The following is a 14,792-nucleotide window of genomic DNA, read 5'->3' as shown; positions in this document are numbered from 1 at the left end:
CATTTTTGCACAATGTATGCATTTTCATCTTAGTTATAGTCCCCAAACAATTCCCACCTCCCCTTTTTTTTTAATTTTTACTTTATTATAATTAGTCTTTTTCCTGGTCCCTTATTTAGGTTTTCTAAATTCCCACTATGAGTGAGACCATCTGGTATTTTTCTTTTTCTTTCTGACTTATTTAGCTGAGCATGATCCCTTCCAGCTCCATCCATGTTGCTGCAATTTGCAATGAGTTTATCTTTTTTGATTGCTGAGTAATATTCCATTATCATCACATTTTTTAAATGAAGAAGACAAAGTACAACATTTTAGGAAATCAATGTTTCTAAGGCAACCCAATGGATTCTTGGGTTCTCCAAGAAGCCTGCAGTCCCCCAGTCTGTAGGAAGGATGGTGGGGGTGACAGCTGAAAGAACTGAGGGAGAAAGACAGTAAGAGAGGAAAAAGCTGATGGAGTGATAAGCCTCAAGAAAGGCACAACACAAAGACAGGAAAGAGAGTAGGAAAGTAAGAAGAGACCATCGTCCACGAGAGAGACCTCCCAGGTGACAACCTTCGGGCATGCAGCTACAGTCTTGAGGGCTGGCCTGGTGGCAGAGTGGAGCTGAGCACGTACTCTCCTGGAGTTGGTCTTGACCTGGCCCAGGCGCAGCACCCATAACCCTGATTAGAGAGTTCGCGCTGGTTCTAGAAGAGCCATGGAGGTCTCAGCTCCTCAGAGATAGCACATCGGTGGGACTGACCCAGAGCCATCATGACCCTTTCCATGTGCGAAGTTCTGACCAGGAGCAGGGGCTGTGTGAGGGTGGACCCGCTAAGGCATTCACCTGTATAACCCTGATTCCTGAGAGCTTTCTTTTTAACTGAAATTAACACAGCCTGTTGTAAAGCCTGGTCCAAGTCCTGCCTCTGTTCTCTTGTGCTCGGTGTCCCCCTCCTGATGGGGCTCCGAAGACGTCCCATCGGAGGCCAAGAGTGTTTTAGCCCTTTACCCAGGAACTGGCAGCTTTCTTACCCTCTACGTTCTCCATGGGGACAACAATAGGCCATTAGTGAGGATAAGAAGTTTGGGGTCCTATGGGGTAAAAAGTGTTTTGAGTTATGCTTCTTAATACCCTTCCATTAAGACTTGAGTCTCGGGCCTCCCTGGTGGAGCAAGGGGTGAAGCACCACACTAAGAAGCAATCGACAGCCTCTGCAGCACGAGTTCGATCCTCGGCTGGCCAGGGAGCAATCCATATGGCACAGCAGACCTTTCCTATCTCGCCCACTGCTCCCCTTAGTAGTGTATTTCAGTCAGTCTGCCTGTTCTGTTCCTCCCTCTGTCTCTGGTGAAACCTCTCACCCTTCCGCATCTCTGGCCTGTACCCCAGCTCTTGTATGCATAAATAAAATTAAAAAAATTAAAAAAAAAAGACTTGAGTCTCAAGATACGTGGCCTTGATGATAAAGGGCAGAGCATCTGGAAGTCTAGACTATATATCAAGGAATAGACTTAACAACGTTTTAATGAGCATTGTATCTATAAATATGTGTATATATATTTTTCCTTCTTTTAAAAACTCTTTCTAGATTTTATTGGATGCAACAATATCAGAAGAATGCAATTATGGTTTATCATGTGAACACAATCCAGAGAAATGAAAAAAAAAAAAAAAACCTAGTAAACAGAAGAACAAATGTTTGTGCAGTTAAATCAGTCTGTGTGAGTAGCAGATCAATGTAGAAACTAAAAGGGGGGAGTCAGGATACCCGCAGATCTATCAATAGTGCTGGCTTTGCCATCACAGCAAGTCCAACTAAGGGCTGAGGTAGGAAGGTAGTTTATTCCTTCACACAGTGAACATTCTCTGACCTTCGCCACATACCAGTCACTGTGCCAGGTGCTGGAGACATAAGTGGAGGATGACAGGTCCCCACCTGCTGAGGAGGGAGACTGACATGTCCTAAGTACTACCACTACAAGAGACACGGTAGAATGAAAGGCTTTCAAAGTGGAGGAATCAGAACAACAGTTCCCAGGACATGTGAGAGTGAGGGCCAGGGATTTAACAGAGAGTGACAACTGGAATGAAAACAGAGAGACTAGATTTCCTAGAGAACTGGCTCTCTGATACAGCGCCTAGAATTACCTGGAGCTTACGATTAAAGCAGATTCCCAGACCTCACCCCTGCAGATTCTAGCTCAGTGCCCTGGGGAAGGACCGAGGGATTAGCATGTTCTCCAAGCCCAGAGATCACGCTGGCCAGTGATCCAGTGCCCAGGCTGAGAAATTGTGCCCGATGTCCCCTAGGCACTTCTTCAAGGCTCTTTCCAGCCCTGAAATGTCATGACGGTTTGTTCTGGTCAAGAAGTTCAGTAAAATGATGAGAGAGTGGGCCCTTCATGCTGCCATCTTATTTCTAAGTGAATATGAAAGTCCACCGTTTCTAACATAATAGATGGATTTTTGCTCCTTCTAGGGCGTCAGTGTTCAGGGTTCCTGCAGACGGCATGAGCAGTGCAGCAAGAACAATGAATTATGATCGAGAAGAATGATGGTCCTAAGAAATGATTCCACCTTGCCTTGCTTTCAGACCCAGCTTCTCCTCTTGACTCACTTCATAAGCAATCAGGAGACACCTTCAGTTAGGAAGATGATATATATGACATGTCTATGGGCCAACAGCTATTCATAAAAATATTTGTATGGCTCCCTCCTCTCTCTAAAATTTGACACCCAAGTAATTTGGATGCGTTTCAGTGGATTGGGGGGAGATCATCATGGGCCAAATTCCAGCAGCAAATGCTTCCCAGCCAGTTTATAAACTTTCAAAAATACTGCTGGCATGCGCAGAGGAAATATTATCCGCTGAGCTTAGCACTTCTCCAGTGAACTTTGGAATGTGAAAAATAAATTTTTCAAACTGTAAGGAAGGCTTCTGTCCTCCACTTTAGTGAGGCTTAGTCGACAGATTTGGCACTTATTTATTTGATTTTTTTTTAAGCCATCTCAGGAAAAAGCTGAATAAAATATGCATTTCCAACATGACATATTACAAGTTTCTTCTCGCCTTTAACATTTTGCTTTCTCTCATGTTTCTAAAGTAGTTGAAATAGCTGCTATTTAGGGATCAAAGAAATGGTGTCAGAGAAATAATCATTTCTCTTCAACTGTCATTAACCCCTGAGACAACGTCATTTTCAGGAAAGCTTGGTCTATGACACAGTTCTCCCTTGGGGTGAGATGAAGATTTGAGGTTTCCAGATACCCCTGATACACAGTGCTCTGAAGCCTGGTGTGGCATTGGTGTTGGCACCCACCAACCCCTCCCCAAGATGGAAGACCTGGCCGAGCTTGACTCCACCATGCATTAGGTGTGTGAGCCTGAGCAAGATCCTTCACTTCCCTGTTTCCATATTGTCAAATGTAAAAAGAAAATGATCAACATAGTAACAGATAAAGAGAGTTTTCTGAGAAGCAGTGAGATAAGCCATGAGCCTGGCACTGAGTTCACTCAATTGCCCTCATGCCTCAGCTTTAATATCTGTGCTGGCATCTACGTGTCCCGGTTAAGAGGCGACTGGGTCTTCCCCGGACTCTTCCCCTTCTTTTCTCTCTAACTGCTCACCCCTTTGGCTCTATGATTTTAATTTTTTGCCTTTTCAACTTGCTTAGTTCTTTGTCTTAATAGATGGCCTCACGTTCAGGAGGAAAATGTCTATTAAGCGAAGAACTGAAAGGTTGATCTGAAGGACATCTATCCCAACTGGTTCATTAAAATGCTGGCAATGAGGCATTCTCTCTCTGAAATTTCAAGGAAATACACACCTGTTAACAAAGTTCCCTGGAGGGATAAGACTTAGTGAACACAATGGTGTAGCTAGCAGGAGAGGAGAGGAGAGCAATAGAGCCAACAGCAAGGTAGAAATTCACAGAGTCTGGGACTGAGCACAGGAACTGGCTCCAGAGAGTCAGCGAACTGGTTGCCACCCCAGCTAACATCAATTGAGTGGTTTTTCAACTCACTGAGTCCCCATTACCCCTCCTCTTAAATGGGAAGATCATGGCATCTTGCCTGCTACAGGAGTGTCTTGAAGGGAACTGATGAAATTCACTGAAAGTCATGATAAATCATGAATGGCAAGGGGAGGCTGATTGCTAGGGATGCAGGCGAGGAACACTGGACCCCAAGAAGAGAGGAGAGTGGGTCATGAGACACAGTCAGAGCCTGGAAGGGGCCCTGAGGAGTGGCTGGGATGGAGTGCAAAGCAGCCAGGGACAGAGGGGACCAAGAAGCAAAAAAGCAGGCATCAGGAGGAAGCCCAGGGATGAGAGGTGGACTCTGCTAAGCTGACAATTTCCCCCAGGACCAGCTGTTCCTGTAGCTGCATTCTTCCCCAGACATTTTGCAGACCCTAGAAATAAAGGTCAGCAATATCAATTAAAGAAACAAAAATCTGAGCTACATAAACCCTAGATGCTTTCCTTGGGCTTGACCACACTCACACATTAACCTCAGAAGGCAGGCTGTAAAAAGGACTTCATTTTTCCTATACATAGAGCACAAGAGGTTCATTGAACAGGAATGGTATTTCAGTTACTCTAATCTCCTCACCTCTGGGACAATGAGAAAGAAGAGGTTGAAATCCTTTAGCCAGGGAAGGTGAATGAGAGGAACTTTGGCCTAGGAGGATTCAGGTACTCTAAGTTTTAGACCTAGCATTGCCCTGATAGCCTACCTCTCTGTGCCTCAGTTTCCCTGTCTGTAATGTATGGACACTGTATCAGACCACCCTGGCATTCTGTGGTGGCATCCCTGCTGGTGAAGATGGTGGAAGGGTTACAATAAAGGAACATGGAGCCCTGGAGTGGAAGATACTCCAATAGAGAAATCAAGAGGAAAGAGACACAGTCAAGGAAGAGAGAAGATCTGTGCAGAGTGAGAACAGAGGCTGCACCTCGCCAGCATGGCTTCAAGGAGGGCACTCCGCAGTACAAGGAGAAATGCCAGATGCACCTATGCTGGGCTAGGAAGAGGATGCTGTTTCATGCTAAGTTCCCTAAGAAGCAGGGCTATGGTGGTTCATTTTTATCCCCCTAGAATACCTAACACAAGCTGAATAAATGAATGAATGGAAATTTCCCAGGGGGTAGGATGTCTACTTTTAAAGATGGGAAGGGTGATAATAGTCACAAATATATTGAGAAGCTTTGCGGGTAAGAGATGTCCAAATGCCCTCCATGTCCTCAAAGTAAAAGAAAACGGGTTGTTTAAAGAGCAAAAGAGGGCCTCCCTGGTGGTGCAAGGCGTTAAGTCTCAGCACTATGAAGCTATGAGCAGACACTGTACCGCAAGTTCGATCCCCAGCCAGGGAGCTAATCCACATGGCACAGCAGACCTCTCCTGTCTCGCCCGCTGCTCCCCTCAGTAGCATATTTCATTACATCTGCCTGTTCTGCTCCCCACTCTGTCTCTGGTGAATCCCCTCACCTCCCACACCTCTGGCCCATACCCCAGTTCTTCTACATAAAAATAAATAAAATCTTTAAAAAAATAAAGAGCAAAATACTGTGGTCACACAAAGGTAGAGATGCCTAGGTGTCGGGGAATCAAACCGTCGTTTTCAAAAATTCCCACTACTTAATGGTGATATCTTCTAACTGTAATTCTCTTGAATATTTCATTACCAGGATTCACAAAGGTTCACTGCAGGCATATTTATATTAATAAATACCACAGTGGAATTTTTTTAATGCCTCAATTCTTTGTTTAAACATCCAGATTTCTTCCTCAGGGATAGCAGGAATTTATGCTGCTAATTATTTCCAAAATAATGTCACTTGTGCTAAATAAACTCTCACTTTTAAAAAAATAGAAATTAAGCATTTAAGGACTCTCAAGGGTTATTCTTACAGAGATCCTCTCCACAGAATCAAATGAGCCCAAGGCTAATAAGACACGCAGTAATTATAACACGTCTGGCCAAGAGACATTCTTCTGTGTGTAAATATTTTATGGAGCCAGCACTGTGCAATGGCACCTACAGAGTAAAGTATTGCCTCAGTGAGCCCCAGGGAATCTTAACCACTTCTCATTAATCAGCCCCTCTTACTTTCGGTACCTGGAATGGTGTTTCAAGAGAGTAAAAATCATTAAAAAAATTCAAACATCCTTGAAAGACGGTGTTAAAACTATTTGCTAAAAGGAAGCATTTACAGTAGTTTCAAATACAGCATGCGTGATAATCAAAATGCTTACCTTGATGGCCGTTGGGGCAGATGCAATGAGTCTAAAGAGAAATCATTAAGTTACATCCATTCTACTAAGTGATTAAAAGACACTCCATTTTACCTCATTCTCTGGGGTAGGAGATGGCGTGACAGAACTAAGTGACCCCTTCCTACAACCCTGAAGGTCTGCTGGGATGGAGACAGGGCGTTCCCACTGAGTCGTTCCTGTTGGTATGTGCCAATAATAGGTTCCAGCAATGTCATTGATTCTTTTCCAGCCAGGTGGTAAATCTGGATCAGTCTGAAATGAGTGATCGCTCCATATATCTGCTAGGAAATATAAAGAAGAGAGGATTTTGTTAAAAGGGGAAACAAAGTCTAATCTTCTAGGTTCAGTACCAAGGAGGATTCCATAGCAGATTTGTCCAAACCCACATAAGAAGAACTATAGTCATCCTGTAGATACAAAACATGGCAAAAAGGGAACAAGGAATAAACTAGAAAGAAAGATTAACCTTGAGGACATGGACATAAAGGTCCCATCAACAAGTGATTTTACAGCTCCAAGAACTCTATGGATAAGCTAAAGTTCTATTAGTCAGAATCAACCACCCAAGCAAATCTGCAAGGTTACACACAAAATCTAATGACTCCCTTTGTGAATCACTAAGATTTACTGGTTGATATCCTACACCATTCCCAGCACTGAGTACAACTCTAATTTTCCTTAGCCACTTTCTTTAAATGAGTATTGTATTGATATCTTTCATTTGCATTAACAATTCCTCCCATTTAATCTTAAACGTCTACAAAGTAGCAACATCTTGTAATACTCTAGAATTCTAAATTGCACACAGGTGATTCCAAGAACGGTGGACTGGAAATGCCTTAGAATTTAATAAGGGACCAGACTGAGTCGACAAGCAGACTGTAAATACATAAAGGAGGGTTGGTGTGACATACAACAGAGAAGGGTGGGGACTGTGGCAAACTGGCAAGCATGTGCAAAGTCCAAAGGCATTTATGTTCAACAATTAAAAATTTTAACACTGTGGGGAGGGACAAGTAAATATTTCTTGACAATTTCACCCCTGCATTATATCAATATTTTATTACTGAATAACTATTCACTTTTAAAAAAAATCTCATTCGTGACTTTGAATTGACTATGAAAGCAATTAAAGTACTAGAGAAGAGAGGAGAGAAGAGGAAGCAGGATAAGGAATTCACAGAGATGGAGGTATAATGGATCAATGTAGGTAAGTAGAAACACCTAAGAAACCTTAAACCTGGGGTTCACATTATGATAAGAATTAGGGCGCTTTTCTCCATGGCTATTTGCAAGGGGTCTGAGTACTTTACAACAATTCAAATGAGAAAGCATATGGGGCTTCCTCTGTACAAATGTCACTGCATCATGTGGACAGGCATCACCAAGGCTGTCACAGCCACAAGAAGAAAAAAAGGAAACCAAACAAAGAGGCTGATTAAGACAGTGGGCACAGATGTGCATTCAGGGGGCTGTTTAGCATCCCAGACTCCACTTTCCTCATTTTAAATCTGCCAGAGGCAAAACTGCCACTTGTCTCAAATTATGATGGAAATTCCCCTTCCCCCTACAGGAAATTAAGCATGATTAAATAATTTCAAGTTACCCAAATTTTGAAGAAACCACTCAAAACAAGTATGTGTATACACCCCTTTGATGTCCTTTTTAGGGGAGGGTTCTTCTGTGGTTATTTTGTTTTCAGCACCTCAACTGGGGCAAAGAGGTAAAATACACTGAGCTGGGGAATAAGTTGGAGAAAATCCAACCAAGGGCGTTGCCCTGTCCCCCTTTAGTGCCTCCCAACTCTAGGACTAGGAACTGAAAGGACAAAAGAGGCTGCTATTTAACAGCTCTGCTGTTTTTGAAGCAGAGAGCATGAATTTACCCATTAATTTTAGTTGTCTCTATAGATGGGGTGTTAGTACAGATGAAGACTAGCTACATACCACTCTTAGAATATGAAATCTTGTCAGGCCAAAGACAGAGACCAAGATCAGTAGCTTTCAGAGCTGGCTGTCTGAGGAGGTAGCTTGAGGCAGTAGGAGAGGGGTTTTGGGCTGCTTAACAAGATTTGGGTTGGGCCTCCCCGGTGGCGCAGTGGTTGAGTGCTAGGTTGCGAAGCTGCCCGCAACCTCTGCGCCGCCAGTTCGATCCCCGGCTGCTCCCCGGCCACCAGAGGAGGGTCCCACATGGCGCGCTCTCCTGCCGCCCGCTGCTCCCCTCAGCAGTGTACTTCGGTCCTTCTGCCTGGAGGGTCCCACATGGCGCGCTCTCCTGCCGCCCGCTGCTCCCCTCAGCAGTGTACTTCGGTCCTTCTGCCTGCTCTGCTCCCCGCTCTGGCTCTGGTGAATTCTCTCACCCTCCCACGCTTCTGACTGTACCCAGTGCTTGTACAAATAAATAAACAAATAAATCTTAAAAAAAAAAGATTTGGGTTGTTCAGTCATCAACCAGACCCATGCACTTACATTCTGTTTATATTCTGAGTTCCTACTGAGATTTTTGTTGGAATAGGGGTTATTTTGATGCTAAATATTGGTGGTGATGGTAATAATGGTGGAGGAGAAAGTAAGTCAAGCACATCCACATTATTAAGAGTTTCAGATCATTTATGGGACCCGCTCACATTATCCCACACTGGTTGTAAGGTGCGTAACAGACATCCTTTCTGTCTTGTTCACCATCATTTTCCCAACACCTAGCATGACAAGCGTTCAAATCTAGTGAGTTGGATGAATGGATATATAGATGGACCGATGGACAGATGTAAGGAAGAAAGAAAGGAAGAATGAATAAAGGAAGAGGAGGAATGAATGAAGCTCTTGGTGTGAAGTGGAACTTGGCACTTAGCAAAAGAATAATTCTAAAAATAATCAGTTCCATGCAATTTCACAAAACAGAGCATCTCTGTAACTCACAGGAATACCAGCTTCTAGTTAGGCACGAAGTCTACTTCCCTTAAGAGTGCCTGTGAATGTTCTTCTGCATAAAGAGAAACATGATACGATAGATTCAAAGGAATTCTGGGCTGGAGGCCAAGAGACTTCGAGTTGAGAGTTTGTTTCTCTTTTTATTGATAGGTTTGACAAGGAAAAGTAAAAAATATGTTTTCTGGGTCACCTCAGCCCTGTTACACTTCATTTTGCTATTCTCCATGGACCCAATTTGCTTTTTTTCTCACAAAAAACTATGGACACATCTAAATAAGCAGCTCGGACCTTATTCAATGGGTTACTGAATGGGTCAGTGGTTTTCAACTATTATTAAATTGTGAAGGAAGACAGGGTGCAGGGAAATTCCAGGTCCTTCCAGAGCATCTGACCACAACAATACCATTTTTATTTTACATGTAGGTTTACATATATGAATTTCCTTGAAAAGAGGGATTCACTTTGTTAGTTTGCTTTTCAGTTTTACTCAAAATAAAATTTGAAGCCAAAGCTAATGGATAGTGGGGTCAAGATATCTAAATATCAAGAAGTTGCTTCTGTCATAAGATTATTCAAAGTATGCAAAGCAGCTGAAAAACAGGGGTGCCCTCAAATGGCATGAAGGAGGGTAAATGGACTAAATCAAGATAGGTCAATCTGCAAACACCAGGTGACGAGAGGAAAAAGTTCCATCTCCTTTTGACTCTCAGAAAATTACTTAGGCTGCTGAAGATAAAAGCAAGGAGTTGACATTGTGGAACGAAATGGTGGCTGGTGATTTCTTTGCTCTTCTGATCTCAGCAGTTTTCTGAACTGAGTGTCTGTCACGCACCCCTTCTTGACTGATCTGCTTAGAGCTTTGAAATCATAACATAGTATTCTATATTTTTAGATGGAATATCCTAAAAGACCTCCATACTGGAGAACTTGTTTCTTTTTGGGTGAATCACTCTGCAACAGTAACCTTCAAACCTTCAATTCAGCTTTAAAGAGCATAAAGCAAACCAACAGAGTCCATCTCAGAGTTACCCAATTTAGGATTGGAATGCAGATCAACTGTGGGGATTACTTAAGGAAGGATGTATAATAGAGTTAAAATAGAGAAAACTATAGAAAGCCTACAAAGTTGGTTTTTTTTTTAATATTCTAGTGAAACTAGAAATGAGACAAGTCAGCAAAGACTCTAGATATGGCAGAAATCAGGCTGGTATGGAAATCCAGAATATGAACTCTGTAGGCGTCTTCATGTCTTGGTTCAGCCAGTCAATATTTGAATGACATGGGAGAAGTTATTCAACCTCTCTGGACTTCAGATATGTCTCTGTAAAATGGAAATTAAAATAGTACCTACCTGATTAGGTATGTATAAAACATTCAAAATAAAGGTTGACGCATAAAAGTGATATTCACCTTATTAATATTCATTGCTGTTATTAGTATGATTATTATTATAGGTTTCCAAAGTCAATAACATAATAATACATTAAGCTTGGTAAAACTATCATAAAGAAATTTTTTTTAAAAGATATATTTATTTATGCATACAAGAACTGGGGTACAAGCCAGAGGTGTGGGGTAAGATGATTCACCAGAGACAGAGTGGGGAACAGAACAGGCACTGCTGAGGGGAGCAACGGGCAAGTCAGGAGAAGTCTGCTGCACCATGTGGGTAGCTCCCTGGCCAGGGACTGAACTTGTGCTGCAGTGGCTATGGATAACTTCATAGGTTGTATCTTAACCTCCTGCGCCACCAGAGAGGCCCAAGAAAACGTTTTTTATATGTCCAAAGGAAAATGCTTATTACAGAATATATGGGATCCAATGACAACATGGTTCAAAGAATAGTGATAAAAGAAGATAATTTCATAGAGACTATTTCCCTGGACAAAAAACCCAGATTCCTTGAGCAGGCTAAACTGTGAAGAGCTCAGGAGTTCAGACCAGACCAGGTTCTTCCCATCATGCACCATGCCCCTGGCCATTGGGCCTTGGCTTCTCAGGGACCCTCTGTCTCAGTAATATGAAAGTAAAAAAATTAATAGGTCACAACTTTTGAAATAAAGATTTATGTTTCCTGTTGCTTATTCTTACACAGACTTGTTAAACTTTTCCTAGGTTCTCTCTCAAAGACAAATGATCCCCCAATGAAGATAGTTGCCTTGTATTTGCATGAGTCTGGAGACTCCTGCCCCCTCACCCGTGGGTCTGGAGGAGCGTGGAGAGTCTACAGCTGCCCTAGGACAGACATGTTATGGTGATCCACATTTCTAAAGTGCAGAGAGGAAGGAGAGCATTGCATTTATAACCAAGGGTAAACTATGTCTTTATGTAGAAATAGATTCCCCCTTTCAGAGCCCTAGGAATCATCAGTATGACCAGCTAGGGGGAAATTAGAAGGTGAATCAACAGTGGGAAAAACAAAAAAGAAAAACCCACAACAGCTGCAAGTCTGAGGTGTGAAACCAGCCAACTGACCTGACCAGGGTCAAACAGCTTGTAACTGATGGTGCCCAGGTTCGCTCCAGGGGACTAGCCCTGAGCCTGAACCGCCTTGACTTCCACAGGTACACAGAGGTGAGGATGCTTAATGTAGACTTTACATGTGGTCCTCTTTCTGCACCTGATTCCCTAATTCCGCTGCCTGTAAATCCATGGCTGGCCACTCCTGCTGGCCCAGACATCTGGGCCCACAGATCTACAAACCTCCCCCACCACCCCCAGGAGAAACCTTAGGATCAAAACTCTTACCCTAAGGGTGGAGGGACTGAAATACCATCTATTTCTCCCTTCTTCCCTCCCCACAAGATCCTGCACCTAAGAGGCTTTGTGGTTTTCCCATCATCCCTGCCTCCTCCTGAAGGCACCGTCACACGCTGACACAGGATGGTGCAGCAGCGGGAGCTGAAAGCCACAGGTGTCCCTTTCAAAGTGCTTCTGCAGCCCTTCCTTGCTTGTGGCTTTGTTCCCTTCTGAGGCAACAGGAACAGAGCCTGGAAGTCAGAGTGTAAAAATAGCAAGGCTGAGAGCCCCAGAAAGTCCCTCTTGTGCTGGGAAGCTCTTGAGCCAAAAGCAATACTTGGCATGGGGACAAGGAGTCCATCTGCGAGCAGCAGGGAGCCACCCCTCCCAGTCACCTCTGGCACCAATGCCATTGGCCTGGCTGTACCCAAACTTTCTCAGGGACCCCACCAGCTCTGCTCCCGGTGGGGCTGGTGTGTGAAATAAGCCTGTCTCTAATGAGCCTTTCCTCTGGGCTGGCTTGCAAGAACATGAGGGTCAAAGAAAATTAGCATCCAGCAGCATTTGGAAATTTCCTCTCTTGCTCTGAGGCCCCAGGAAGGAGGAACGGCTGAGCTGAGTTTCTAAATTTGGCAAGGTCTGCAGTGCAGAACACCGAAGGTTGCCTGAGGTCCTCAGAATGGCATTCACTCCCTTCCTTGACATTGGTGCACCCAGTACCCTCAGTGTGCACCACGCAGGGTGGGGGACAGGGAGGAAACAGGAGACAGATTAATTCATCCAACAAATATTTCCGGTCTACTCTGTGCCAGGTGTTGTTCAAGGCTGGGGATGCAGAGGTCATCAGATAGACCAGGTCCTGCATCAGTAACCTAGGCAGTGGTTCTTAAGTATCAGCGTCATGTGAAGAATCACTGAGAACAAAGATCACTGGGAACCACCCAGAGTTTCTGACACAGGAAGTTTGGGGGGGATCTGGAAATGGGCATTTTAACAGCTGCAGGTGATGCTGCTGCTGCTGGTTTGGGGACCATATTTTTAAGAACCATGGGCCTAGGAAACAGAAAAGTAGTCATTTTCTCCCATCAAACATCATCTAATTACTGTTTCCACAAAATTAAAAATATGAATGGCCATCCCTCCATGTATTCATTCATTACTTTGTACTGAGGGCCTCCCACAGAAGCCAACTATAATTCTAGAAGCTAGGAATATAGTAATGCATTAAAGAGGTAAACTAACGTGATTGATTGTGTCTAGAGACACAGTGTACTTGGACAAGATGTTCTGGGAAGATCTCCGAGGAACAATATCTCCCCTAAACTAGAAGGGGTCAGCCTTGGGAAGAGACAGGAGAAAACTTGGCAAAGAAAGAGCCATGCAAAGGCCATGTGGCAGGAAAAAGCCTGCTGTGTCATTACAATATAAAAGTCACTTGAGTGACAGCTGAGTGGTCTGAGATAAAGTTTTAGGTCACAGGGGCTAAGGACTCACCCTCTGTGCAAAGGAAAACTCTTGAAGGTCTTGTGTGTGCTTTGTTTACAAATTCAGAAGAATCATTTGCACTATGCTCCAGCCCCTGGAGAAGAAAAAACTCTGTCTTCCAAAGTCTTAGTTGCAGGGTCTCCCGGGTGGCACAGGAGTTAAAGACAGCACTATCAAGCTACTGCCAGTTCAATCCCTGGCTAGGGAGCTAACCCACATGGCGCAGCAGATCTCTCCTGACTCGCCCGTTGTTCCCCTCAGCAGCGTATTTCAGTAGATCTGCCTGTTCTGCTCCCCCACTCATTCTGGTGAATCCTCTCACCCCCGTGCACCTCTGGCTTACATCCCAGTTCTTGCATGCACAAGTAAATAAGTCTTTAAAAAAAAAAAAAAAAAAAAAACAAAGTCTTAGTTGCAGCTGCTGCTACTTCTTTGAGCAGTGCTATTCCTAAGCACAGTTAGATACTTTCATCCAAACTATTTGAATTTAGCTTTTTAATTCTTTCTGAAAACCCGGTTATCTGCTTCCTTTTCCTCTTCCCCTCCTTCTCCTTCTCACCCCTTAGTCCCTTTATTTTTTCTGGACCCAGAATTTCATTGTCAGAATGAAGGGTGCACACAAGGGTCTTCATTCCCTGCAGCTTCATCACTGACTTTTGAAGACAACAGCGTGGAGGCAGAGCTCTGGTCTAGATCGCTAATTATAGACTTGCTGAGGGTTCTGAGCAGCACACAGAGGCTGCTTAGAATTTGGTGTGAAATTGTCTTCAGCCAAAAGAACTGGCAAGAACAATGATTATGGAAATAAGGGAACAAACCCCAAAGTGTCCCAAATCTGTGAACTCTCAGAATCCTGAGTCTGCTAGACAGAGGGGAAAAAAAATCTCACCCAAAACAGTTTCAGGATCTCTCCTATTTCTTAATATTTATTTGCAAGGCATAATTGAGACTGGAAATGCCTGTCACAGTCTTAGAAAAATTACACATTGTACTCAATTGAGCTTTCCTTTGGTAGCATTTTTTTAACAGTTGTAATAAAACTCTTAACAGTTTTGGAAGTGTTAATTTCCTAACACTTTTCTCCATATTTTCTTTAAAAAATTAATATGATTTTTTGACTATCCTTGAAATAGGGAGCTATTTGTAGTTGAAGATTTTTCTTAAGCAAATATTCCAAGAACTCACTATTTTGATGGTCCTTAAACTTGGGCCCTGAAACACTACATACTCTGTGCATTTTTATCAAGCATTTTGGCATAGGATCAACACAATATTTCTTAATTTAAACTCACTGGAGATAGAGTCGATGCTGGGCTTACTTAGTCTATGCTGAAAACTGGTTTCAGGGCCATATTATAGATAGAAATTCTG

General features: G+C 43.4%; 1 protein-coding gene across 2 annotated transcripts in view; it reads right to left on the bottom strand.

Annotated features, from left to right (window-relative positions):
• Positions 1–14,792, bottom strand: part of APBB2 (amyloid beta precursor protein binding family B member 2) — a gene marked incomplete at both ends in the record, with an annotated part of 202,904 nt that overhangs the window by 100,589 nt on the left and 87,523 nt on the right. The window contains one exon of one of the 2 annotated variants that reach the window (XM_084233650.1): positions 6,340–6,548. In XM_084233650.1, coding sequence (XP_084089776.1) covers positions 6,340–6,548 — 209 coding nt within the window. The remainder of the gene's footprint in view (positions 1–6,339; positions 6,549–14,792) is intronic. The other variant, XM_084233651.1, reaches the window with a different exon arrangement.

This window comes from Talpa europaea (genome assembly GCF_964194135.1).
Source record: "Talpa europaea genome assembly, chromosome: 5".
NCBI lineage: Eukaryota > Metazoa > Chordata > Mammalia > Eulipotyphla > Talpidae > Talpa > Talpa europaea.
This window is presented reverse-complemented; position numbering and strand designations above follow the sequence as displayed.